Source organism: Metarhizium album (assembly GCF_000804445.1).
Source record: "Metarhizium album ARSEF 1941 chromosome Unknown scaffold_5, whole genome shotgun sequence".
In the NCBI taxonomy this organism is placed as follows: Eukaryota; Fungi; Ascomycota; class Sordariomycetes; order Hypocreales; family Clavicipitaceae; genus Metarhizium; species Metarhizium album.
In genome coordinates this window covers 690,594-716,093 of record NW_024467579.1, presented here as the reverse complement: position 1 = coordinate 716,093, position 25,500 = coordinate 690,594, and the positions used below count along the sequence as shown (strand labels likewise).

At 54.0% G+C, this 25,500-nt stretch overlaps 7 protein-coding genes across 7 annotated transcripts; 4 read left to right on the top strand and 3 right to left on the bottom strand.

Moving 5' to 3' along the window:
- Window positions 1–3,113: 3,113 nt before the first annotated feature.
- Window positions 3,114–3,778, top strand: MAM_02926 (nudix/MutT family protein; the record flags this gene model as incomplete). Its single annotated transcript, XM_040821725.1, has 2 exons — window positions 3,114–3,183; window positions 3,360–3,778. 2 exons carry the CDS (start codon window positions 3,114–3,116, stop codon window positions 3,776–3,778), a joined length of 489 nt encoding a protein of 162 aa, XP_040680294.1.
- Window positions 3,779–5,056: 1,278 nt separating this feature from the next.
- MAM_02925 (small nuclear ribonucleoprotein (LSM1)) lies at window positions 5,057–5,755 on the top strand (the record flags this gene model as incomplete). The annotated part of the gene is made up of 3 exons (XM_040821724.1): window positions 5,057–5,180; window positions 5,271–5,339; window positions 5,436–5,755. 3 exons carry the CDS (start codon window positions 5,057–5,059, stop codon window positions 5,753–5,755), a joined length of 513 nt encoding a protein of 170 aa, XP_040680293.1.
- A 714-nt stretch (window positions 5,756–6,469) lies between these two features.
- Window positions 6,470–7,426, bottom strand: MAM_02924 (uncharacterized protein; the record flags this gene model as incomplete). The annotated part of the gene is made up of 2 exons (XM_040821723.1): window positions 6,470–7,068; window positions 7,138–7,426. 2 exons carry the CDS (start codon window positions 7,424–7,426, stop codon window positions 6,470–6,472), a joined length of 888 nt encoding a protein of 295 aa, XP_040680292.1.
- Window positions 7,427–8,933: 1,507 nt separating this feature from the next.
- On the top strand, window positions 8,934–10,003 carry MAM_02923 (small GTP-binding protein YPTI; the record flags this gene model as incomplete). The annotated part of the gene is made up of 5 exons (XM_040821722.1): window positions 8,934–8,944; window positions 9,033–9,255; window positions 9,318–9,365; window positions 9,442–9,669; window positions 9,806–10,003. 5 exons carry the CDS (start codon window positions 8,934–8,936, stop codon window positions 10,001–10,003), a joined length of 708 nt encoding a protein of 235 aa, XP_040680291.1.
- Window positions 10,004–11,231: 1,228 nt separating this feature from the next.
- On the bottom strand, window positions 11,232–14,257 carry MAM_02922 (uncharacterized protein; the record flags this gene model as incomplete). Its single annotated transcript, XM_040821721.1, has 2 exons — window positions 11,232–12,129; window positions 12,204–14,257. The coding sequence occupies 2 exons, from the start codon at window positions 14,255–14,257 to the stop codon at window positions 11,232–11,234; spliced, it is 2,952 nt and encodes a 983-aa protein (XP_040680290.1).
- Window positions 14,258–19,542: 5,285 nt separating this feature from the next.
- MAM_02921 (WD40 repeat-like-containing domain protein) lies at window positions 19,543–20,868 on the bottom strand (the record flags this gene model as incomplete). The annotated part of the gene is made up of 3 exons (XM_040821720.1): window positions 19,543–20,526; window positions 20,589–20,757; window positions 20,831–20,868. 3 exons carry the CDS (start codon window positions 20,866–20,868, stop codon window positions 19,543–19,545), a joined length of 1,191 nt encoding a protein of 396 aa, XP_040680289.1.
- A 516-nt stretch (window positions 20,869–21,384) lies between these two features.
- On the top strand, window positions 21,385–24,009 carry MAM_02920 (WD40 repeat-like-containing domain protein; the record flags this gene model as incomplete). Its single annotated transcript, XM_040821719.1, has 2 exons — window positions 21,385–23,241; window positions 23,302–24,009. The coding sequence occupies 2 exons, from the start codon at window positions 21,385–21,387 to the stop codon at window positions 24,007–24,009; spliced, it is 2,565 nt and encodes an 854-aa protein (XP_040680288.1).
- Between the last annotated feature and the right edge of the window lie 1,491 nt (window positions 24,010–25,500).

Sequence of the window (25,500 nt, the reverse complement as noted above, 5' to 3'; positions counted from 1 at the left end):
CAATAGCTGTGTGCCTCTGCGGATCAAGCAGTCGTCGTCTTGCACGGGCGCGGAGAACGGAGCCGGCGGTGATGACGGCGTGGATGGACGAGGAGGGGTGAACGGGTGAGACGAGCGTTGGTGCTTCGGACCCAATAAATAGCACCAGTCGTTGGAGACCACGACGGGGTGTCGGACCAGTGGGCGGCTCGTCTGACGGGATGCTGTCGCTGGTGATTCCAGCAGAGGCCGAGGTGAACTGCAAGCAGTTTGAGAGCGAATACAATGCAATCATGAGTTTATTTGCAACATCACGACGAAACATGACAAGACGAGGTAGCAAGGATGCAGGTCGCTGCTTCCCCGGACGTCCATGTCATGCTAACAGGCAGGAGCACGCGAGGGGCAGGGCCAAGGAGGGGGGCTAGGAGGCCAGACGTGCCTTGGCGCCTCGGCCTCCAACGTGTTGCTCTACAGATATTAATAAACGTCCGCTCTGTCCCTTTTGCCGGGAAAAGTACTCCGTTATTTCTAGACATGATGAGCACGAGAGATCGTCTGGATGCATGCACGAATCGTGTCGCGAGAGTCGAGACCAACCCTGCCGTAGCCACCCAAGTTTCGAAAAGTTGATTATTCCAATCTGATACTATTCTCATTTGTCGCCGAGACCTTTGACTTGGGAGTCGTCCCGTCTGCCTTGTCGCCGTCTCTCGCTCGCCGAACACACATGCCGCCGAATACACATGCTCCCGAAGTTGTTCAAATGCGAATCATGGCTGTCCACCAGCATCTTGGAGCTCAGGTCCCGTTCACTTTGCCGTTGAGACACGTCGCACCCTCACACCCTCGCGTCGCAGCTCACTCACCCGCCCCGATCGAGACAGCGTGCCTGTTCGACTTGACTCAACTTTGACCAGCGGCACCTGGCCAGGATACGCTGGGCTGCAGGTGCGTGACCCTCCTTTTCTTTCTGCCTCTGGTCATATCATTTCCCATTTACGTTGCATATGCAACTGTGCGCTGAGCTCTTGTCCAGTCCAGCCCCGGGCAGCTTGCCAGCCTCTTCCGGCCCCAAGAAGCGTCCGAGAGCTGTGAATCTGGCTACCACCCTCACTCATGCATGTGCTGGCCAGATCCACGCCCTGCTCCTGCTTCACCACTCATTCTTCACGGAAGTCGGCGGCTTCTCTGGTGCGTGATTGCGTGGGTGCGTGGGCATGCATACGCGGTTGAAGCGTTCAGGAATGGCTTGACATCGCTGGTCGCACAGCAGTGTGCTCGGGAGACGTAGAGTCCAAGGAAGATGGCCAAATATGAAAGGCATCAAGGACTGAGGCGGGCGCTGGGAATGGTCAAATCTAGGCTTGGCTTGCTCTATTACACAGTCCTGTGCCGTCCACACCGTGCCGCATTTACGCCCCCAGCTCGTACACCAGGATGGTCGATGATAGCCCAGTGAAGAATAGGAAGTACGGAGTACTCCGTAGTATCAATCGATATCATATGATTAACCAGGAGGCCACTGAGCGGCGCTCAGGGCGGGTGTCGAATTTTCTTGGGTTGATGAGCAGGAAGGAATAGCAAGTAGACGTCGCCTGGCCACACCCGAGCTTGATGCATTTTCGTGGTGAACCTTCACCCGCATGCACATGAGTGTGTTGCCTTGTGGCCCGTTGGGGGTACGGCAAGTACAAGGTTGAAGCCAGATAAAAACGGCCTTGTACAATCGTCGGCCGTGGGACCGGCCTCGCCTGCGGCTTGTTCCTCGGCTCTCGCGCAACTGGCACAAACAAACAACTGTTATTGGGACCAGTTGGGGGACGTCGGAAGTTGATGGGGCCAACTCCCAAGTACCTACTTAGGTACTTACTTAACCTACTTCTTACTTGGTAGGTACTTAAGTAAGTATCTGGCCGCTACCTCTGATCAGTGATGACACTGATTGGTTACGTCCTTTTTTCTTTTTTTTTTCTTAGTCCCGCTAATTCCGCGCTGGCCCTCGAACTCAGTACTCCGTACTACAAGACGTCTTCGGGACAGCTTTTTACCACGGAGGCGGGCGAAACAGAATCCCCACGACCCTCTGCGACCGACATTCGAGGTACGTACTTTTGTCCATAACCACCTGGGCATTCATTATCTGGCTTCACCGCATCTGGCGCGCCGGGTCCCTATTACGTTTGTTGTTGTAGTAAGCAACAGGCAGTCAACAGTACTACCTACCTAGGGAGGCAGTCGTGGAACCCATGGCGCACAGCGTCGGGTGGCCTGGCGCCGAGGCCGCCTTTTCTTTATCGATTCGATCGGCCGCTCAATGCCAATCCCCCCTGCTCGCGTGCTACGTCCTGCGTCCTGCAACTTGCCTTCAATGTTCCCAACCCAACGCTGGCCACTGTCGCTGAACCTCGACTACTAGATCTTTGGCCGCTTGTCCTCGCCATTTGGTGATTGACCGCGTCTGCAGTCTCTCTGTAAACGCCCTGGGTACCCAGGCAATATAGGAACTAGCCTCCGCTTGACAAGAAGGCATCCATCGCGGGTCGAGTTGTCGAGCCCAGCTTTGCCCTGACCGGCGCCACGCTCCTCCCACCCACTTGAGCCAAACCCAGCACCAAGACCGGCTGGACCAGTTGGACCGGGACCACCTGGACCACTGGGGGCCCCCAAGTAAGTCGTTACGACCTAGGCGCCTCAGGTAAGTTAAGTACCTGGGTAGTGTTAACCACTGACTTGGTACCTCCCCAAGGCTCCTTCCGCACCCCGGGAACCAAGCAGCCTGGGGCATTTGCCTCTCTGCCCTCCTCCAAGCTTGACTCTGCGATTTGTTCACACCTCTCTGTTACTCATTTTCTTTTCTTCACTTTGGTCCTTGTACGACATTCACCCAGATCAACCAAGGCGACGATGTGTGGTGGTTCGCTTTGATCCTTCTTTTTCTGCTGCAAGACGCAAGCCTCGACGACGGCGTCACAGCGCCGCAATCCACCCCGCGAGATTTGCAGCTCGCCTCAGCCAGGTCATCCCCCCCCCCCTTCCGCGCTTTCCCGTCAGCACCTCGTAGTTGGCCGGGTTGGACGTAACAGCAAGAGGTGTCGCAAACCATCACGCGTTCGAATTCGATATCCTCTAGCATGTCTGGCCCTGGGTCAGAGACGTCCGATGGTCGGTCGATGCAGTCTCGGACTGGAAGAAATAAGCAAAGTGAGTATTGGTTGCCATCCGTTGGATCTTCTCCTTGTGGACTATTCCAACGTTGCCGAACCCATCTATGCACTTGATGCTTCTGCTATTTTGCCTACGAAGCCCTTTCGTTCCTGGTCACCTGTGACTCCTGCAGGTGTGGCAGGGACAACTGACGTTTTTCGCCCGGAATATAGGGTACAACTCAAAAGGCGAGCGACTTGTCGCAGGAGTCGTCCCCTTAAGTCCCGATCAAAATTTCGTTCTTCTCATACAGTCGACGCGGCGCAAAGGATGGGTTCTCCCAAAGGGAGGATGGGAGACGGACGAGTCTTGCCAAGAGGCGGCTACACGCGAAGCCTGGGAGGAGGCTGGAATCACCATTCAAATTGACTATGATCTGGGCACCATCGACGAAAAGCGTCCTCCCAAGTCGTCCAAGGACAGATCACGATATTCATTTTTCCAGGCCACCGTTCTCAATGAGGTTGAGGATTGGCCCGAGAGGCACAAACGAGAGCGTCAGTGGTTTACCTATACCCAGGCTCTCGACGCCTTGGCATCAAGACCTGAGCTGCAGGAAGCGCTTCAGCGCTCTACTATCAACCAATTGTAGAGGCCATACTCTACCTCTCCTGGCAGCCAATTTTTTTTCGAGCGCATTCTATTCCAGGTACTTTCTTCACCGAGGCGTCTACAAGTAACACTGTGTCTGTAAGCTTAGACACTATTGGCAAGTCAAGAGCTTTTCTCAGGTCTAAGCGGCGTTTCGAAGGGAAAGTTCGCAGCACGCCAGAGTACTGCGCCAACACAAGGAGCGCGAGCATTTTCTGGACCATGTGCGAAGTTCCGAGCCCGAATGATTACGCGTTGTACTTTCTTCTATCAATTCCGCATCATTGGGAGAAGAATATATATTGTGCACATATACTATGGCGTTAGCGGATGGAGAGACGATAGATATGTTTTATGTCTTTTTTTTTGTTTGACTTTATCATGCCGCCTGTATACCTTGCTCAGCCAGAAAAGAAAAAAAAAAGTGGAAGCGACAGCAAGAAGAAAAGAATCACTACTAGCTGGCATGCCGCCATGTTGGCACCTAATGCAGGTCCAAAAACTTGGGTTGGAAGATGCCGACTTTGTCGGTTACGCAAGGTGGGAATGGAGAAAAGCCACACACAGCTTCCCCAGCCCAGCTTTTGTCAGAAAAATACAAGAAACCGCCAAAGACAGTAAAACTATAAAATAGTTTATGTCTGTAGTCATGGCATGTTTCTCACCTCGCGCGGGTCGCCCTGCTTCAGTGATGGCGAACCCCATGAACAGTCGGCCGCCGTGTTTTATGTTGAGCCTCTTGGCCTTCCCGTAGTGTGCCTCGTAAGGCATTGAGATGGTCGTCATGCAATCTACGGGTTGAAAGTTGGCAACACGACCAGTTAGTCACTGACGCATGCTTGAACAGATAATATTTCGTAAAGGGAGCTCTGCGGTATCACATTGTCAAGATATTGTCTACGGAGTATACCTTGGCCACATTTCATGCAGATGTGGGCGGCTCCAACAAGCCCTCGGTTGAACTTTTTTTTCTGCCTCGGGCTTTCCAAACCTTGCTGCCCCGCGCTTCCCTGCATCAATTTTCACGTCACGTGATTTTATCTATCGATAAGACAACCAGGAAATGACGACGACGAGAGGGAAAGTCACAACTCCTAACCCGAATCCGCGTGTCTGCTAGTCGTTGATCGCGAACCTGTTGTTTTAATCCACCCTTCTTAGCCTTGCCTCAGCCGGGAACGTTGCGCCATGTCCCCATGAGGACAAACATTGACTGTCTCGCAACTAGAACCCACTCGCCGCAAAACATTGAACAGGACACATGAGATAGGAGGACGACATGGAAAACCTCACAATCTCCGATGTCGCCCCGCCCCCCGGAGCTCGAGGTCGTGCGCAAGGCGCGCCTCAACTGCCCCCGCAGATGTTCACAACGGCTGCTCAACTGCTCGATCTGACAGACAGTATGTCGTGGCCCCTTGCGATAGCCCAGCGTCGTCGGGACGCGGACGCGGACACGTAGCAGGGCGCTTCGGGCTGACGCAATTCCACAGAGAAGCTCATGGTTGCCCTCCGCGACGGAAGGAAATTGATTGGCGTGTTGAGAAGTTGGGATCAGTTCGGTAGGCCTTTATGCCAAGACCAGAATGCGCCGACACGCGAGAGTCATTGACGGTGTGCTTTCATTCTAACGCGCGCTGCGAACCAAACAAAAACAGCAAACCTGGTCTTGCAGTCAACAACGGAGCGGATATTCGCCCCCAAGCCCGGGACGGACGCCTCCACCCCGCAAGGCTACTATGCCGACGTAGCGCACGGCATCTTCCTCGTCCGGGGCGAGAACGTGCTCCTGCTGGGCGAGATCGACCTCGACAAGGACGACGACCCGCCGCCGAACTTTGAGCCCGCGAATCTGGAGCTTGTGAGGAAACTGGCCGAGGAGAAGAAGGCCCACGACAAGGCCAAGGACAAGAAGAGACTACAGAAGCTGGCTACCATGGGCTTTGAAGGCGAGAATCTGGGCGAGGCTGTGTTTTGAAAGTGCGGCCGCAACAGCAGGCGTTTGTTCCCGGCTGTGGAGAGAAGCGGGCGAAACGGAGCGGCATCCAGTGGCAGAGATTTTTTTTTTTTTGTGCCTTCTTGCGGGAAGAACAACTTGGAGTCCTTGGCTCGCAAATACGCCTGTTGGTTTCGTTTTTTTTTAAGAGGGGGTGGGGTGTCTTTGTCGGTCGTATTTCATGCGACGCTGTACGACTAGAAAGGCAGAATATTGTGAAATGCCAACTGTCGGGAGAGTTGTTGGTCGGGGCCAGTCGGGGCAGAGAAAAGGGGACTCCAAGCCTCGGCGAGATGAAGACGGAAACTCATTGGACTTGGTGCAGTACCCTGCTTAGAGAGGGACGTGGACGAGTTGCCAAGACGGTAGGGTTTTGGTCTTGCCCATAGCTGTAGAGGACGAGCACGATGCTCCGTGCTTGAATTCGCAACTTTACACCCGACACAATCCCGTCTTGAACAAGTGGTCATGTCGGTTTTTCTTCGATGGATTCGTTATTTCAGAGCATACATGGTGTGGAGTCTCATAATAAAGGAAAAAACAACTAATGTACACGGACTCGCTCGCATTCCCCTTGGACGCACGACCGGCTGAAATGTCACATATGGTAAGTAGGCCGAAGCGCATGACGATCGGAAATTTTTTTTTTTTTTTTTTTTTTTGGCTCTCTCTTGGCTCGCTCTCTCGTCCACGTGTTTACGTGGTCGTCGCCGTCTTCTTCAAGCTCCCAAACATGGGTATTGGGTTGTCGTTGCCATGCCTCATGCCGCCCAGAAGCCAATCCGTCAAGCCCACAAACTTGGCGCCCATGCCCCTCTCCCAATTGCCGCCCTCCTGCGCCTGTTCGATGGTGTGCGTCAGGACCCTGCCCTCGGCGTCAAAGTCGAATATGAAGAGCCCGGTGAAGGCCTTGTTAGGGTCGACGCCGCGCCCGCGCCAGAGGGATCTCGCGATTCCGCCGGGCTCAGGAGTCTCTCCGTTGGACCGGCGCTTCTCACACCAGCGGACGACGAGCTGCTCGGGTATGGCGCCGGGCCGACGCGGGAGGAAGGTCAGCGGTTCGGATGTCATGCGTTCTGCGAGGATTTCGAGCTTGACGTTGCCGATGATGGGGACGCGGTTCCAGGCAATTGGCGACGTCCAGAGGGCGGCATTGTAGGCGACTTTGCCGGAAACGGTGGGCAGATGGGGGTGTGTCGTGGGGAAGAGCTGGAGGTTGATGTTTGGGGCTAGGATTTCTTGGGGCAGCGGAGATTGTAGCAGCGTCGGCAATCGTTCTTGGAGGATTCGCAGGGCTGCTTCGTGTCAGCGCTTGTTGACGGTTTCTAGGCGGACGTCCCATTTGTGGTTTCGCGGGAACTTACTTCTGCCGAGCTTCGCCTTGTTCGGATCTGGAGCTTCTTCGCCCTGGGGATCCCTCACCAGCTTGGGCGTCGTCGTGCCGAAGTGTGTCTGCGGCAGGGGCTGGGGGGCCACCGGAGGGGTTTGCAGGAGGTTCTCCGGGTTCGAACCAAGAGATGGCGGCGCGGGCGGCAAGTTGACTGTTGTGAGTCGTGCGAGGGGGGAGGAGGCAGATGTGGTCAGACTTGTCAAGGCCCGGAGCGTCGATGGGCTACCGGCAGATCGTGTTGCGTTGCGCAGCGGCGCAGCCATCGGAGGTCAAGACCGGCTCGTCGACGACAGCGACCGGCCGCATCGGCGGGTGAGTGAATGTATAGATATGAAGATGCGTTGACTACGGCCACCAGCCTGGGCGTGGGACGGTGTTGAGGTTCCACGGCTTGTCGGGGAGGGTATTGCGTCGGAGGGTTGAGGGTGGATGGATGGTCGCAGCTAAAATGCGCAGCCTTGGTGACGACGACGACGACGGACGACGAGGCAAAAAAATCAAGATGAAACGAAATGGCTCGAGTCAAGTCATTTGTGGCCGACGTGCGACTGGTGGTAGAAAAACAATGAAGAATAAAACGAATACAGGCAACTTGCGGAGTGATGTGGGAGAGCAAGAGCGAGGCCGTGAGGGAGAGAGTGTGTGAGTGAGCGGGTAGCGATTTTGTCACATGGATAGGAGCTACACAATGATGAATACATGACAGGACAACTTTTGCTGGCAAGCCAAATAAGGGCCAAGAGACTGTGGGGCCGATGCGCCGGAGCGGACCAGGGCGGCTCAAGTGACGGCACCCCTACGTAACTTCTCCGTACTAGATATTACTTACTTACGCCATAAATTTGGAATGCCCGTGTCGGCGACCTGTCGGAGAGCAGACGTCCCAAATTTCAATTGATCCTCAACAAAGTCAAAGGCAATGGGGCCAGCTGGTGGCTGGGCATGATGATGAAGACGATAATAATAAATGCAGACAGTTGACGAAACGTCGGTTTCGCCCCACGTCCGGCTGTCGGGGGGTCGGGATACCCAAAGTACCGAAGTACCTACCTAAGTACTTCTTAAGTTAAGTACAATCACTTAAGTTAGGTAGGTAGGTGCGCTGCTTATTTAGACAACTTCTCAAGCACGCAGGCACGTACTCCATACAATACACTTGGACATGTCACGTTAGAGATGCCGAAGCGACGCGATGCCGCTGCGACGCTGTGCCTGATCTATCACAAGCAGCTCGTTGAGTGAGCGGCAGCCTGCGATTGTTTTAGTCCTATGTCGCCGCCGCCCGCCGCCTCCTGGAACATGTGTTGCAAAGTCGTGTCGAGGATGTGTCCAGGACCAGGCGTCTCTGGCGCATGCACGAATAGACATCTCTGCAGAACAGGATCCCCGTCGGCCTCATGACTTGACACCCGTGGATGTCATACCGAGTGCCAACTCATCACCCTGTATCTTTGTTTGTCCGTTCGGGATCCTGCATGTTGTCCCATGTCCCATGTCCCACGTCCCACGTCCCACAAGACCACCTGCGAGGTCGCCGGCACGTGACCGGTCAGCTGCCGCCGTCGCTTTGTTGCTGCGCCCGCCGCCCTCGTCCCTGACGTACTCGGGCCTTCGTCTCACACCCACGTAGCCTTGGTTTCTCTGATCTCCTCGCATCATCACCACCGCAGTTTCCCCTCCTCCCATCGCACCCGCAAGCCTGGCCGTCGCCCGCCGACACTGTCCACCAGTCCTACCGCTTTTCTGGCAAATACCTTCAACCCTGCCGCCATGAACCCTGAGTAGTACGCGCCGACCCTCCAGGTCCCTTCTGCCTGGGCGCCAACCTCCTGACGAGACGAATGAGACTGGCTGACTGCAATTTGACAGAGTGCATTCCGAATTCAACGCCACGAAATCAACACGCCTATACTGGCTGTGGCAGTCCAAGGAAAAAAGCCTTGTGCGGATCCTAACCAGCTCAATCAGATACGACTATCTCTTCAAGCTGCTTCTCATCGGTGATTCCGGTGTGGGCAAGTCTTGCTTGTTGCTTCGATTTGCCGATGATACCTACACCGAGTCCTACATTTCCACCATTGGAGTCGACTTCGTATGCGGGAATATCCACCCCGTCCTTGTCTCTACGGAACGATGCAACTGACCTGTCACTAGAAAATCCGAACGATAGAGCTCGATGGCAAGACCGTGAAGCTTCAAATTGTGCGTGTGAACACCCGCTTATGTCTCGTCCGCAACGCCAACAAACTGGAAGCGCTAACCGCCACCATCAATACAGTGGGATACTGCTGGCCAAGAGCGGTTCCGAACCATCACCTCGTCCTACTACCGCGGTGCCCACGGCATTTGCGTTGTCTACGACGTCACCGACATGGACTCTTTCAACAATGTCAAGCAATGGTTACAGGAGATTGACCGATATGCCACCGAGGGTGTCAACAAGCTTCTGGTTGGTAACAAGAGCGACATGTCGGACAAGAAGGTGGTCGAGTACACTGTTGCCAAGGTAAGATGTCAAGTTCGGACTCCGCGGCCGGCGAATGCGCCTGAACGGCCCAAGTCCCGACGCGGGCTCGGAGCAAAATACTCATGGGGACGCGACAATCACGCGCCAAGACGTCACTGGCTGACCCTGCAAACAGGAATTCGCCGACACCCTGGGCATTCCATTCCTCGAGACCTCTGCCAAGAACGCCAGCAACGTCGAGCAAGCATTCTTGACCATGGCCCGGCAGATCAAAGAGCGTATGGGCACAACGACAGCCAACAACACCAAGCCAAGCGTGCAAGTTGGGCAGGGCCAGGGCGTCGGCTCTGCTTCAAGCAACAGCTGCTGCTAAATAGCCGTGGTACTTCAAGACTGGAGTCAGAGTCGGTGACGGGGCACGTGGGGAGCAGCGCGATGCCAGGGAAGTGACTGGCGCAGGCTACATTTACGACTTATTCCATTCCCGTTTATTTCTGTCCTCCTCTGCGCATAGACTGAATCATGTCCATTTGGATTTTTTGCCCCATGTCTCTACTTCTACGACCGATCCGCAAGACCAAACACTCTGCTACGCTATGCATTGAGACGATCCGATTCAGACGAGACAGGAACAGCTGAGCCGGGAGACAGGATAAGGAGAGTTATGAGGCTCATGCTACATTCCCCCCTTTGTGACGAAAACATGTAGGTAGACACAGGGGTCCTTCTATTTTACCAGGCGAGACGCATCCACCGTGTCTTGTCTCTTTTTCTTATCACTACTTATTCGCTTATTATTCTGCCGTGTTGTTTTCAACGTTTGCTCTAGGGGGTTACGGGGGAGTGTTCACTCCCCCCCTTTTTTTTGTGTGTCTGTGTCTGTAATTTTCTGCGAGAACGGGCATTAATACAGGGAACCTTGAACTTTGCACCCAACTGTCATGGACCATGTGTGCTGTGCTTTGCTCCTCCGTTGCGAGGCTGGACGGCGATGCCGGAGACACCCTGTTCCCAGGCGGCGGAATAGTTAACTCAAGTATCTACTCCGTACTTGGACGTGGGTATTTGCATGACCCAGCCGAATGGTCTTTGTCGGAACGGCTCTGGTGTGGCACGCTCCCTATCCCCTCAACGATGCCGCACCAAATTTCACTTTACCAGACCAAGGGAGGGGAAGGTCGAAGAAAGAGATGTATCAGTCATGGACTACGAGTAGAACGAATTCTCCAGCCGTTTCCCAACCACCGACCGCCCCTGCTCCAAGCTATTTTCAAATTGCAAGCCCCCGCCCGCCAGCCATTCGATACGTCTGCCTCCGTGTCCAAAGAAAGTACTGCCTGCCTGATGCTTCGCTCAGTCCAAATCATATCTGATCTAACGTACATGCTTCTCACTCTGATTTAACGTCTCGAGGGAAATCACTCTCGTCTCCGAAATCGCAATGGCAAGTAAAAAGTTTTCAAACCAAAATAAACAAGTAGAAGCAAAGGAACAAAGGAGAGGCGAGGTGGGCATGGCCATAATCAAGGGGCACCGCCCGAATTTGTCAACGGAAAATCGACGGTCGCGGCTCAATTCTTTTTAACATGTTGGACGCCGAACTATGCAAGTCCCAAAAACTTGAGTGCTTTACGACTGTTCGGCTTGCGCACCAAGTGCTTTTGCATGAAAACCGGCATCAGTCTGCGCTCATCCATGTCTTCATCACTGTCGCCGTCGAAGTTGTAGTCAGCCATGCACTCAGCCTCCGCCTGTTGAGCATTTTTCGACCTCAACCTGCCTTGGCTGAACTTGGTGCTCTTCGTCGACTTCAGGGCCCTGCGTGTTTCAACAGGCAAAGGTTCATGCAAGGACGCACTAGGCGATGCAGGCTCAGGCGATATTAGAGACGCAGCTGGCAGACCGATACTTATTGGCGACTCTGGGGTTTCATCAGCAACCTTGGGCAATGAAGACATAGGCTCCTTGCGTATACTGAGTGGCGGAGGCCTCTTCTTCTTTTGAACTCTCGCAGTGGACTGTTCCGAGCTTTCCATCGCAGGTGGTTCAATCTTTATATCCCATACCGTTGATACAAAGGTGGCAATGTCTTCTTCAGAGGCGGTGGAGGTTAACAGATAGTTGGCTTTGGATATGTCAACCTCGGACGAAGATCTGGGTGAGAATGAACGCGAAGTTTTGCCTTCGGGCTTATTGCTATTGATTGATGCACCACGAATATGGGTGAAAGGCGAGTCCTCCTTGCTGTCTGCGTCAACAATTTGCGCCACTTTCATGACGTCAACTCCAACAAGTCGTTGCAATGCTAAAACAGTCGCTAAATGCTCTGGTGGATAGAGGAGGAGCAGATGTCGCACATCGGTATGCAGCGCCAAATAGGTTTCGAGATGGGGAACGATTAGGGTGGCTAGCAAGAATGAGTTGGTAAATGGATTGTCGGATGTCTGATGAGCCAGTCTCTGGGCAGTAAAAGCTTGCATCGCATTGGCAAGCAGGTACCTGGAAACCCCCAAAGGAAGTTATGGTGAGCAAGGGGGTTATTCAAGACGAAAGGACAGACGGCTATCACGTACCTGAAGTCAACTCGACCTGTTTTGACGATTTCGCACGACTTCCTGCCAACTTTTTCCAATCTACCGGTGACTGCTAGCGAGTATTCCTTTCTAACACCTGACTGAGAGCCAATGGCCAATATATTTGTGCCCGTGCCGTCATTTCGCTGTGTATTGCCCGGCTCTCCCCCTCGAAAGATGGGTTTCCAGAGTTCGTCAAGCTCTGGGAGGAGAGAAAATTGGAACTGGCGATAGCCTTGGGTATCCGGTGGAAAGTATTCGCCAAGGATGGACCGCAGTGAATTCTGCACGGATACAGCTGTATGGCCTGAGGTGATGAGGAATTCATGGACATTGTGCTCGACGTCTCTCAACGTGGTTGGTGGAGGCGTTTGTGCCGGTGTTGGGGGCCGCACAATGGGTGCTGTCTCAACGTGCTCTTCTGACTTTTGCGGTTGCCACATTGGTTGCGTGTAAGCAAATGGATCATAGTCTTCGGCTTGAGGAGAAGCCATGCTGGGTTCACCTGCGCCCATAACGGATCCGAAATGTCCCTTGTCCTGGAAAGGTCGATAGACCAGTGTTATAGATGCCGTACTTGCAACATCGGCTGCCAATGGAGGAAACGAGTGATGAGGATATCGTCTGTTCCTGAATGTATTGACGGCAGATTCTAGTACCGCATCTGAAGACTCATCCTTGAAGTATATGACGAGATCCTCAATTGGAGGAAAGATTGGTTGGAAAGCAACATCCTCGGGTTGATCGTTTCGTGCATCTGTGCCTCGGTCAACGTACGTTGGTCTAGGGTTCTCTGGTGCTTTCGAAACTCTTTCTCCCTTGTCTCCGGCTAATATCGTTTCGATTTTCCCAATGGACCGACGTGACTTGGTCGTGATGGTTCGCGGCTTGTCGAGGAGACTGATCAGGCTCAACCTGCGATCCTGGGCGTCAGAAGCCGACATTATCGAATGGCGGTGCTGCCGAGCTCTTGCCGTGTCTGGTTCTGTTGGCCATGACTCCGAGGGAATACAGGGGTCTCGAAGGCGAGGGCTAGCATTATAGATTCTGTCCAGAGATCTTACTCGATGCAATGAATTTCGTCGGTAATAATTTCTCATATCCAAGACAGAGGCCTCTCCGTAGACAACCTTATCAGTTGATCGGAGACTATAGGCGTCGGACGAAGGCGAGACAGTTGCTGCTTCCAGCTGGCAATCATGAGTGATGGATTCATACGTCTCCCCAATGCAGCTAGCGGGATTGAAGGTGTATGAAAGAGGTAGCCCAAGGCGAGATCCATCTTCAGGTAGCTGTCTCGGACTGGTGACCACCACGCTCGGAGTCGGAGGCTCGCTGAGATTCTCTGGACATTCATCGCGAGCACCATCTCCATCTGGTCTTGCGAGACCAAATACGTAGAAAGGCGTTGAGTCCTCGAATTCGTCCAAAAATCCATACAATGGCAAACTCGAGCTACGTGGTCGGCAGGGATGACCCAATTCGAAGGTGTTGCAGGGTTGCAGGTTGGCTGTTTGGCGGTCGAGGGCATCAGCTGCTCTCATGGCTCTCGTAATCGGGTCCGCTTCCACTTCTTCCTCATTGTTAGTGGCCGTTGACTGATTGAAATCATCTTGGTCTTCCCTACCCATGTCTGATATCGGCTTTTCGAGACCTGCCAAGCCACCCTTGATGATGTCTTGGAACATGGATTCAGCTTCTGCTCTGTCGCCATGAGTTTCATGCTTCATTATTTCCTTGATGCAGAGGGCTTGTGCTGCTGGGGCGCCTCCGTTAAGAAAAACCAGCCGCCTATGGTTTGCAGTTGCACCGTTCAAGAAGTTCCGCGCAACCTCACTCCGCGCCAAGACAGCATCGTGAACTCGGCGAATAAAAAAACGCACATCCAGCCATTGGCCGTCGTCTTCGTCTCCGGATTCGAGGTATGAATCCACACTCGGTAGTATGAGAAGTTGCGGTGAAGTAGGAAGAAGTCGAAGCTGAGTTGAGACGATGTCGGCCTTTCCCTCAAAAGCCACAACGCTGCCTCTATGACAATCTGCTTGCTGTCCCATGATGCAATGAGAGTAGGCTTCAAGGGTGCTCCGTATACGCGCAAAGAACTTTAACAATGGATGAAGTGACAAGAAGCGTCGGTAGGTACGAGGCAAATATTAGATGCGATCCTGGCCAAGGAAGTCGGCTTCCAGACTATATCATGCTGCAGGACATGAAGACAGGCGAAAGTTCAAGGAAGATCCAAGGCAGATAGATCAATTTGGAGCAATACGGCAGCCAGGAGTGGCCCAGGAGACTGGTTCTTTTCGGAAACGCAGATCATCAAACAATACGTGCTTGTAGATCATGAAAGAGGCGAGGAACGTATAAAACACAGAATACGGAGTATAGAGCACCGAGTTGTTGGCTCGTGAATAAACAGAGGAAACAAGAGAAAGAAAGAAAAAGAAAGATGCGGATAGCGACAAGAAAGAAAAAAAGACAAATAAAACTTGACGTCTCTCGGGTCTCTCAGTCTCTCAGTCTCTCAGTCTCTCCGTCTCTCAGTTTCCCAGTCGCCCACCGCCCAGCTACCAACTCGGCAAGTGCCACCTGCATGGAGCTTTTCGCTTTCCTTCCCGTTAGTACTCCGTAGGTTAGTACTACTAGTATTAGTTACCCCCCCAATCCTCTCGAGTCCAGCCCTCATGAGCAAGGTGTGACCGTCCAACCCATCCCAACCCATCCCCACGGGCAGAGCTGGCCCAAGCAAAATGTAGCCTCGCGCAAGGGTATTTCGTCCTTTCCAGTTCCAGTACTGCAATATCCTTGTCCAACTTGCTAACCCGAGTTGGGAGCGATTTCCCTGGCAAGCATTTGCCCTCCCTGGAAGGCCGGTTAACGCGCGGGTTTCCCCTTGGCACCACGTTCCAGGTGCCGGGTTCGAAATGACGGTCTGCCAAGCAAGCACCAATGACCAACACAAGCAACAACAGGCGAACGAATCATTTCATCATCACTTATTAGTCGCTGGCCATGTGCTGCGATGATTGGGGGGACTTCTGTCCTGGCAATGATGCGCACGGCTATCACCAAGACCCAATGGCTACAGAGTTAACTTTTGCGAGGCCCCTGAACAGGAAGAGTGATCCGACTCCAAGACTCCGAGCCCGTGAAAGTGAAAGGGTCTGGTGCAAAACCATGGCGGCGGCGCCGACCGCAGCACTACTCCGTACTACTGCTCGCTCCGCACATGTATGTGCGCACAGTGTCTGCAACAAGGTATCAGCAAGCAAGGCAAGCCGTGTTTGTTGTCACTGATGATGCAGCCTCGAGTGTCATTCACATTTCGCATTCACCCCTGCATCTTTGCATGTCCACGTCCACGTCCAGTCCGACGTGGCACAGCTTGATCTCTTTGAGAGCTCAAAGTTGGGTTCCGGACAGAACACAGAACAGGGATTCATGGTGCGGGACCTCATTCAGGGGTCGTGCTTCCGAAAGCGACACGTTGAGTTGTCAATGGGCGACATCATCCAAAACGACGAACTCGCTCCTGTGTAACGACAATGACAGTCATAGCACAAGCACAGCATCAATGGCTAAAGACTGTCATTGAAATCTGCCTTGTTACGCCTCCGTACGAGATGGTGAATCAACTAGAAGCGGCTTGGGTTTCGGGAGACATTGCTCGGCCTCGATTTGAGCCCTCCGGGGTTGGTCTTGCTCCGACTGGAACTCGTGCACAATGCTAAACCCGTTGGCACCGCCACAGCAGCCTTCACCATCGACGCGTATGGCTCCGCACCAACGGTATTCCGGGTGGCGTTCGGTCAAGGCGCAGAACTCGCTGGAACCCTGTATTGACGACGCTCAATTCTCAAACATCCTGAGTGATTAGCATTCAGTACCGAGGTAATTGCGTACTCGAGATATGGGTGACAATCATACTGCGCCATTCGCGGCCAGCCTAATGTACAGCATATCAGATGCGCAGGTGGCTTCAACACGTCTCTGTCCTGTGTCCCGCCTCGGCTTACACAAATCGCTTCAGTCAGTCGCACAAGGAGAAGGCGAGACAAATTCTCCATTCTTCACTCGGGTGTGGGTTGAAAACCGTTGTGTAAACGTGGCAGAGTATTAGCGCCAGTCAAAAGGACTGGACTGTGCCCAATCAGCTGCTACTAGTATTGCCATGATTTATTGCTTCCCGCATATAGATCTTTGTGCAAAGAAACTTGTTCCGATTTCAACGCAATCAAGTTTGGTACTCACATTTGTTAGAAAACCGACTTTTCTACTCGGCTTGTGCAAACGACTCGGTAACAGCTTTTCAATGGCGGCCGACGTGTGCTCTGTCGGTGCCGTTGCAAACTGTCCCCGGGGCGAAGAGCAAGACACCCTCAAAGCACATGACAGGCAATCAGACTTCAGTCATCGAAACACGGAACGGAACGAAAAGTAACTTACCACACCCACTGCTTAAAGTTGGCACAGGCGCGTGACGCCGTCTCAACACGTCGGAACTTCGAACCACATGGGCTGTTGAATTGAAACCGCCTGTTGGCTCTTCATCGCCGACCCATGCACGTTTCATGGATACAATGGCAATTCCGCGGGGTCCTAGCTCAGTGGCAACCAACATGTTAAAATTAGCTGGCAGGCTTGGGTGAGGCGGTCTACTAGTTCCCGGTTGGGTTCATGGGTGAAAAAGCGTGGTCCACGGCCTTCGCTCCTTGGCCTCTAGGGGCATCGCGGCACATACCCTCGGCGCATTGAGGATTGTTTCATCTTTTCTTCTTCTTCGCCTCCGCGAGGCTGTAGCCAACATTTGCAATTCATAGAGACCCAACCGAGTGGGAGGGCCGGGGACGGTGCACAGCTCCCACAGCAGGGAGCCTCCTTTTGTTAGGCGGCCATTTCGGTGCTTTATTCGGCGATGCATCAAATGTGCACACTGCCGTGTTGGTGACGCATCGCGATGCGGGAAGCACCACGTTTCTGACACGAGGAACTGAAGTTGTATTTTTGCCCTTCAAGTTGGCTTGGTGATGGGTGGGAGCACGAGTCTGGGAAAATTGCTACTGCAGTACTCCGTTGACGGTTGGCAGTTGGCAGTTCACGGAATCTGCGACTTCACCGTGATATGCTTCACAAGGCACGCCGGCCATGGGTAGAAATCGTCGAGCAGGGACCAACCCGTCACACCAAACATATGTATGCACATGACTCTGCCAAGACGCCCCCCCAACGACAATCGAGCACTCGGGGAGTAATGCTTGCGCAGGAAATTCTAATCATCAGGATAACACTGCGGCCAAAAGCGGTTGGTCGTAAATCTCTTGGCAGTCGGTTCTGGAGTCGGCCTTGGGCTTTATATGGCAGGACAGCGCGGAGTACCGAGTCCCTCCCATGAGTATCGGCCAAGTCTATTACCTGGGCGATCGGATACTACGTTCATTTGCCGGAGGCGCCTGGGATCCGGGGGGCCGGTCTCTTCAGGTGTGGACGTAGACGTAGCCCTCTTTCGTCCATCGTCCTGTGATATGACTCCTGTGATCCTATCCCATGCAACCGAGTCCCATGCCAAAAGAGGCAGCTTGGAAGCGTCGGCCGGACGCCCCCATCAACAATAGCCGCCGGACGGACTGGCTGCCCACGTCCAAGTAACTAAGCTATATGTCTAGTCCGCAATGAGAAGTCGCACTGCTGGTCTCCGGCACGGTAGCAAGAGCGTGTGAGGAGGTCAACATTCCCCCACGGCGCACGACTATCCAGGCCATCTTAAGATGGTACGGAGTCTGGTGTATGGAGTATCGAGCTGAAGTTGGCGCGGTGCTTCACGACCGTGCGGTACGTGTGTTTGTTGGCATGGTATGGCTCACTCCGTACAGCGAGGGCCAGGGGCTTCAGCATCGGGCGGGCGAAAAGAAGCTGATGTGACAAGTGATGCGCAACTGTACTCCATACAGAGTACGCACACGAGGTGATTCCCTTGCCCTCTGGCGGACCCGCAAGCTGAAGCCTTTGTTCATCGTGTGGCGTGTCAGCTGGTGATGCGTTGTTGTTGAGACAGGTGATGCGTCCTACGGAGTACTCCGTATTCGTATCAACGAAAGCCATGTTTCATATGCAGCGCGAAGAAAAGAAAGGAAAAGAAAAAAAAGAAACAGCAAGTAGAAGGAAAAAGGAAAGAAAATACCGCAAAGGGGCGGAGGGTACCGGTCTTTGGTCGGCGCGACTTAGCATAGCATTGTTTGCCGGCGTTGTGCAGGGCGAGTCTCGTTGAGAAAAGACAAACCGTGACACTCGGCCGGGAAGTTGTTCTCTCGGCACTCCGCACTCTCTCTCGTCCATCGTCTCTACCTACGTCGGTTTAACCATATCCACAAGTGCATGTCATTGCGGGCTACTCCGTACTGGCTCTGTAGCCGAAATGAATCGGTGCTGGCACGCTGTTTCCAATCCCGATGCTGTCACCCGAAATCCCGCAACTACGTAGTCCTTGACGCCTCCAGGAGACGTGGCCAGGAGCCACATAACAGGGCAGGACGAGAAGAGAGGGCATCACGATTCGCGACTGGGATTGAGTGGATGGATATACGAACACTAGCCGGTATCCATCACTCGATAACTACATCGGCAGAGTTTTTGTTTCACGTAGCTCCCCTAGCTCAAAGCTTGCCGAGTTGGGCAAAACGGGCGCGGTAGACATGGCGCTCTCCTCTCCCACCCACCACCAACATGGCATCAGCAAATCACGTCGAGCGGGAATCGAGAGGTACCCTCCTCGACTTCTCTCTCATGCAGACGGCACCGACGACCGTGACTCTCACGATTGTCACACAATGGTAGTAGAATGAGCTCCCGCTCCCATGTCTCGCAACTCGTTCCGCACAAGAGGGTGTACTGCTTTTGCCTGCTCTTGGCCCTTGGGCACTGTGCGTTCAACATCATGCAGGGTCGCGCCACAAATGGGAAAAAAAAAAAAAAAGGACACAACTTCTTGGCTGATCCGGGCCCTGCGCCTCGGCCAAATCGCCCTAATGGGTTGTTGTCTGAGACAATTGGGTTTTCGGGCTCACAACTCGGCTCGGTGCTTCCGTGGTGGGTAATCTCGCGCAGAGGCAACTTTTTCTCGCACGCCATCAGACAAAGTCAAACGCTGGCTGGGCTGGATGGTTCTGCCATGCCACGTTTCCAGTTGATGTCTGGCTGGATCATCAGCCATCGGCCAATTCTCTGCAGAGGTCCGACTCCTTACTCGAGGGGAGGTTTGCAATGCACGTCACTCCAGCGTTGTAGGTAGGTGATGCCGGTGCTGGAGACTCTCCCTCTGCAAGTAGATTTAAGTCGTGACTTACTAGTCATCCATTAGTTCCGCCAGCTCTGCTTCCTCTTCAGCAGTGACAAGGGTCTCGGCACCCGTGTCTGCCCCGTCGGTGCTCGGTTTCTTGGCCTCTTCAATCCTTCTGACTACGTCATCGAGATCCGTCTTTTGGAGAGGCCAGGTGCGTATCGTCCTGTCGATACTGACGCTGCATATCTTCTCGGGCGAGCCCTGAGCACCGCGAAGCAGCACCAGGTCCGTGATCTCTTCAAAATGCCCTTCCAGAGAGCAATACAGCTTTCCAGTTGCCCTGTCCCATACCTTGACATTTTCGTCCCTTCCGGCTGTGATGACCCATTGTTCGGTTGGTTGAACCGACCGAACATAGTCGCCATGATTCAGGCAATCTTCGGCGACAAAGTTCCGGGACCTGGACAGGCACTTTGCCGTTCCGTCTGCGCTTGCTGTCCACAAGTCGGCGTCCTCTCCGTCCGTGTCAAACACCAGCCTGTAAACACTCGTGTCGTGCTCCTCAATGGTCGATCGCTCGGCACCAGGTCGATCGGCAAAGGTCTCTGTTATTTGCTCGTAGTCATCAAGACCGATTTTCCATCGCCGAATGTGAGGATCGCTGCTGGCACTTACCAGCACGAGCTCATCGCGGGTGCTGAGTGCGGGATCCAGAGCGAGATGCTGAATGGCGAGCATCGTTGTCGTGGCATCTTGAATGGTGTGCAGCCTGCGACCCGTTTCTACATCCCACACGATTATCTTCTTGTCGGCTCCACCACTGATGAGAATGTCCCTGTTTTTGAGCTTGGCGCAGAGCACGGCCTTTACAAAATCAGCGTGGCCGCTATATTTGCGTCCAAGCTGCGTTGACTCAACGTCCCACGACCAGATATCCTTGTCCCAAGACCCCGCAAAGATGGTCCTGCTGTTGCCGGCGGCCCCAATTGCCAGACAAGTCACTGGGGCTTTGGGACCACGATACGTCGTCGAGTGTGGTTGAGAGAGCTGTGCAGATCCGTCAGTCTGTGAAATGTAGAGCAAAGTGGACGGTCCGTCGATTTTCATACAGACAACTTCACTTGCCGAACGTAACCTGCAGACTCGGCAATGAAAATTCCAGAGGACGGCGACATTGGGTCTGGAACCGCCGCCAGAATCTTGGACTTCATTTCCAAAGGGTCACCATGCTTGTTGCCAGCCTTGGCGGCCTTCCTCGCTCTCTGTACTTGAGACGCACTGTTAGGAGTCAGCCTTTGGTCCTAGGTTCTCAAGAGGTTCATCGCGGGGCAGGCGTGGTGATCAAACCCACTCGGTCTCAAAGAAGTGGTCTTGATCAGCAGATTGCATTCTCTATGGTTGATCAGAAACCTGTATTTCGTATAATCGGCGAGATTGAGTGGAGAGAGCTTGTTGATGTACGAGTTGTCGATGCATCCGAATTCTTCAAGTGCCAAACGCTCAGCGTTCGATGAGCATTCTCTTCACGTAACCATAACCTTTTTCCTATCCATGGCCCTGCTAAGGAGTAGAGAGAGGACATGAAAGAATGGCGTCTTTCGTCGGTCCGAGTCTTTCGAGTTTGAAGCCTCCACAACACCTGACAAGCCAATGGTTGGGCAGGTAGCGGTGGGGCTGGCGTGGGTTAACAAGGCTTAAGCAGTTAGCAGGGCAGGCGTTTCGCGTCTCGGTCAATTAAGGAGAACGCGTTCGACGCGTCTCCCACGACGAGCCATCAAGATCAACACGTCACACGTCACACGTCCCCGTTCATACATGGGTTTGGCGACCTCGGGGCTTTCTGACACGAGTTGGGGGCCTGAATGATTCACTTCGTCTTCTGATGAACTTTTTCGTTGCATGACAATGGATTCAACAGCATCGCGGCCACGGCCACGGCCCGCCCACACCCAGGGGACTACGCGATGCGCGTACACGACGGATGGCAATCGACTGGTGACTGTCGGCTCCAACAACACCATTCGACTCTACAAGACTGGTTCCGACGGAGAGCCCACGAACATAGACGACTGTCAAGAACAAAATGTGTCCGTCTCAGCGGGCAAAGATTTCTTTGTCGTTGGTTCCGAAGACGGCACCGTCAGCCTTTTCAACATTGAAACCGCCAACTTTGAACGCTTTCTTCTGCGTGCCACTCTCCCCATCAGAGACGTCGCATTGACTCGCGACTCCCAGTGGTGCGCGGTTGCTAGTGACGAGCTCAGCGTCAAGATTGTCAACACGAGCGATATCACACAGGTGAAGCACCTGCGAGAGCACAGCAAACCTGCCAGACATGTTTCCCTGGAGCCGCAGGGACGGTTAGCCGCCTTGTCCTGTACCGATGGCGTCATATATATTTATTCCCTGACAGCTGAGGAGCCTGAACTTATCCGAAAAGTCGATGGAATTATTGGAAATGTGGACTCTGATTCCGAGATATCGACCAAAGTTGCCTGGCATCCCGATGGACGAGCCTTCGCTGTGCCGACTCCGACCAAGGACATCCAAGTCATCTCCAAAAACGACTGGGAGAAGCAACGGCGCTTCGCTGACGGTCACCTGTCCGACATTACCTCTCTTGCCTGGTCTCCGAACGGCGCCCTGCTCGCTTCGGCGGGCAAGGATGGCAAGGTCCTGGTTTGGGAAACCAAGTCACAGAGCGTGATTCAGCGATATGACTACTCCAATGTAGTCGATTTGGCATGGCACCCGTCCAAGAATATTTTGTCATTTGCAACCACAGACGGTGAAGTATTCATCTACCCAGACTTCCTTCATGAGCAGTTTTCTCCATTACTGAAGCTCAACACACAACCTGCCCCATTCATTCATGATCCCCTGTCAGAGATATCGGGAAACCGGCAGCAGCTCCTCCCTGTCAACGGGCACAAAATCCAGCCCATTCCTAGCCGGCCTCGCAGAGGATCATTGGACAGCATCGGCTCCCTGCTTGATGAAAATGGCGAAGATGACGGTTTTGTCGTTGATGACGACGGTGCTGGCTATGCTGTTGGCAGAGGGAGTAAACGAGGACGGGATCCGGATGATGTATTTGGCGATCCTGCAAGCAAGAAGATTCATCTGATGCAACCGCAGCACCACGAATCCTTTCAACCCGGCTCGACTCCTTGGATGGGAAACAGGAAATACTTATGCCTGAACCTCGTAGGTTTTGTGTGGACAGTTGATCAAGATTCGCACCACACAATTACGGTGGAGTTTTATGACCACGAGTTCCAGCGAGACTTTCATTTCACAGACACATTTCTCTACGACAAGGCTTGCCTGAATGAAAGCGGCACCTTGTTCTCAAGTCCGCCCAAAGATGACGCTCCTGCCTACATTTTCTACCGACCACACGAGAGCTGGACTCAGCGAACTGATTGGCGAACACAGCTGCCCAAGGGAGAAACGGTCACAGCAATGTCTTTGAGCGAGTCGTTCATCACGGTAACCACGTCGGCCAACTACGTCAGGGTCTTTACCCTCTTTGGAATGCCCTACCGAGTATATCGCCCCAAGAGTTCGCCCATGGTGACATGTGCCAGCTGGAAAGACTATGTCCTCACAATCGGCAACGGCCCTGTCGGGTCTGATGGGAGACCGCGCCTACTATACACGATTGAAAACATCAAGCGAGACGAGATTTGCCAAAACGAGGACACGGTCGCTCTGCCAGCGGGGGCAACGCTCAAAAGCGTATTCTTCTCAGATGACGGGGTGAGTTATCCCAGGGACGCCTACTCCCGCAGCGCTGACAGGTTGCTCACATTGCTCCAGGACCCATGCATTTACGACTCCACGGGCACCTTGCTCACGCTGCTGCACTGGCGTCAACCATGCCGTGCGTGCTGGGTGCCTCTACTAGACACCAAGCTCCTGTCTCGCCTGGCGTCTGGCCGGAAAAGCGAGACGTACTTCCCGGTTGCCGTCGCAGACCACAAGTTCCACTGCATCATCCTCAAGGGAGGCGACAAATACCCGTACTTTCCTCGACCGCTGCTGTCGGAGTTTGGCTTCTCCATGCCTCTGGCATCGCCGCGGGAGGAGAAGAAGAAGAAGAGGAAGGAGGCGGACGATGCCGAGACGGGGCAGGATGAAGCGATGGACGAAGACGGGGAAGACGATGACGAAGACTCGGAGACGAGAAAACTCGAGCAGCAATTCATGCTCCAGGGCGTGCAGTCCGCTCAGCTACGAGACCTCGTCGACGCCACCTCGGGAAACCACAGCCAAAGATCGCTCCTCTCCCGTATCGAGTTGGAAATCGACAAGACGCTCCTACAGTTACTGGCGGTGGAATGTCGCCACGGCGAAGACCGCGGCATGCGGGCCCTCGAAATGGTGGAACTCATGCGCGACAGAACAGGCCGCATGATGGAGGCAGCGGGCAAGGTGGCTGAGCGGTACGGGCGCACCGTTCTGGGCGACAAGATTCGCGAGGTCGGAGAGAAGAGGGTTGGCAGCATGGACGAGGACGTCTTCTAATCATCAGGCGAGTGGTGGCCGTCATTGTCACAACTGGAATATGAGGACAGACGGGGTTGATGCGGGCTGTGAGAGATGGTGCCATGGTTTGGATAACGAGTCTATGAATGAATCCCCCAAGTTCCATGCGGTGCCACTACTGACTGACTGACTGACTGACTGTCCTGTCCGTCGCAAGCTACGATGCGCACATGTGCGTCCATCAAAACACACAAGGGTCCGGTCCCCTAGAGCGGGAGCCAACAACCACGTGTGTGGTTGACCGTGGGAAGACCCCCCAATTGCGCTGCGGCATTTTTTTTTAATTTATTTTATTTATTGATTTATTCATCCATTCTTGATCTACTTTTCTCCCCTTTTTCTGGGGGGGGGGGGGGGGGGGGGTTTGGAGGGTGCGGCTCGATTCGTCGGCACTCGCAGCGCGGTCTTTGCACGACAGAAACAAAAGAAAGCATGGTGCTCATCTTCGCAGACTGTTTGGACCAGGGACATGGCATGTGTGCAGGGCAGATGGCCGCTAGCCAGCGATCACGGGCCATTCTGGGAAAGCCTCTAGCACCAGATCCCACCCGAGCCGCGGCCGGCAGTTGCGAACGCTCGAAGCTTGCTTGGGATGATGCGCAGCTGAGCTGCCTGGCAGAGGAACATTGCCGGGCAACCCTAAGTTTGTCGAGGCTACTAGTGAGACTGGGCGGCGGTGTGGTGTCTGCAGAAACCTGGGGGGGGCACTGGGAAGCAAACTTGCAGAGGGAAAGGCAGTGGTCGATCCTCGGCGAAGCACCAGCCAGGGGAAAAGAAGGGGTCGGTGGTTTTGTCCTCGTTGCAACATTGAAGACTGCCTTTCCGAATTCGAAGCGACGGCCGGCAAGGGGAAGACGACGAACTGCGATGCTGCGCGATGCGATGCGCGGGGACCCCCCACCTTACCTTTTTTATTTTGTTTTAATTTTATATTCAAGCCGAGGAAACCAAATCTATGCCAGGGCGTGACTTGAAACCGAGCCACTGGTCGAGCGTCGCCGTAGTTGCACGTCTATTCATGCTCAGGCGCGGCGTCTCGTGAGCGGCCCAACCCTGCGCCCCGACCCGCCATGGCCCATGATGGACAATGGGCGCGGCTCCAAACCTTGCTCGGCCAATCCATTGCGCGTGGCAAAGTATAACTTGCTTGGCGGATTCGTGGCTCTCCCGCCGACGAGGCGTAGCAGAGTCCCACGCAGCCGGCCGTTGGAGCTCTCTGGACTAGTTGTAAACTCTTGAAACGGCCGGGGCTCGAAACGTGCTGGCGCCTAGTCAACTTGCGTTGGGATTGGCGCGGCTCATGCTTCTCGAATGCTCCTTTGAGTTGGAGGGATTCACAGGCTCGGCTGCGCACGGGCGTTGTCCGATTGCCGTCCTGGAGGAGCGTCCGCAGTCGTTGCATCGACGCCGACGCCTTGGCCATCTCTTGCCGAGGGGGGTGACGATGCTGCCGGTAGCTTAGCCGTCGAC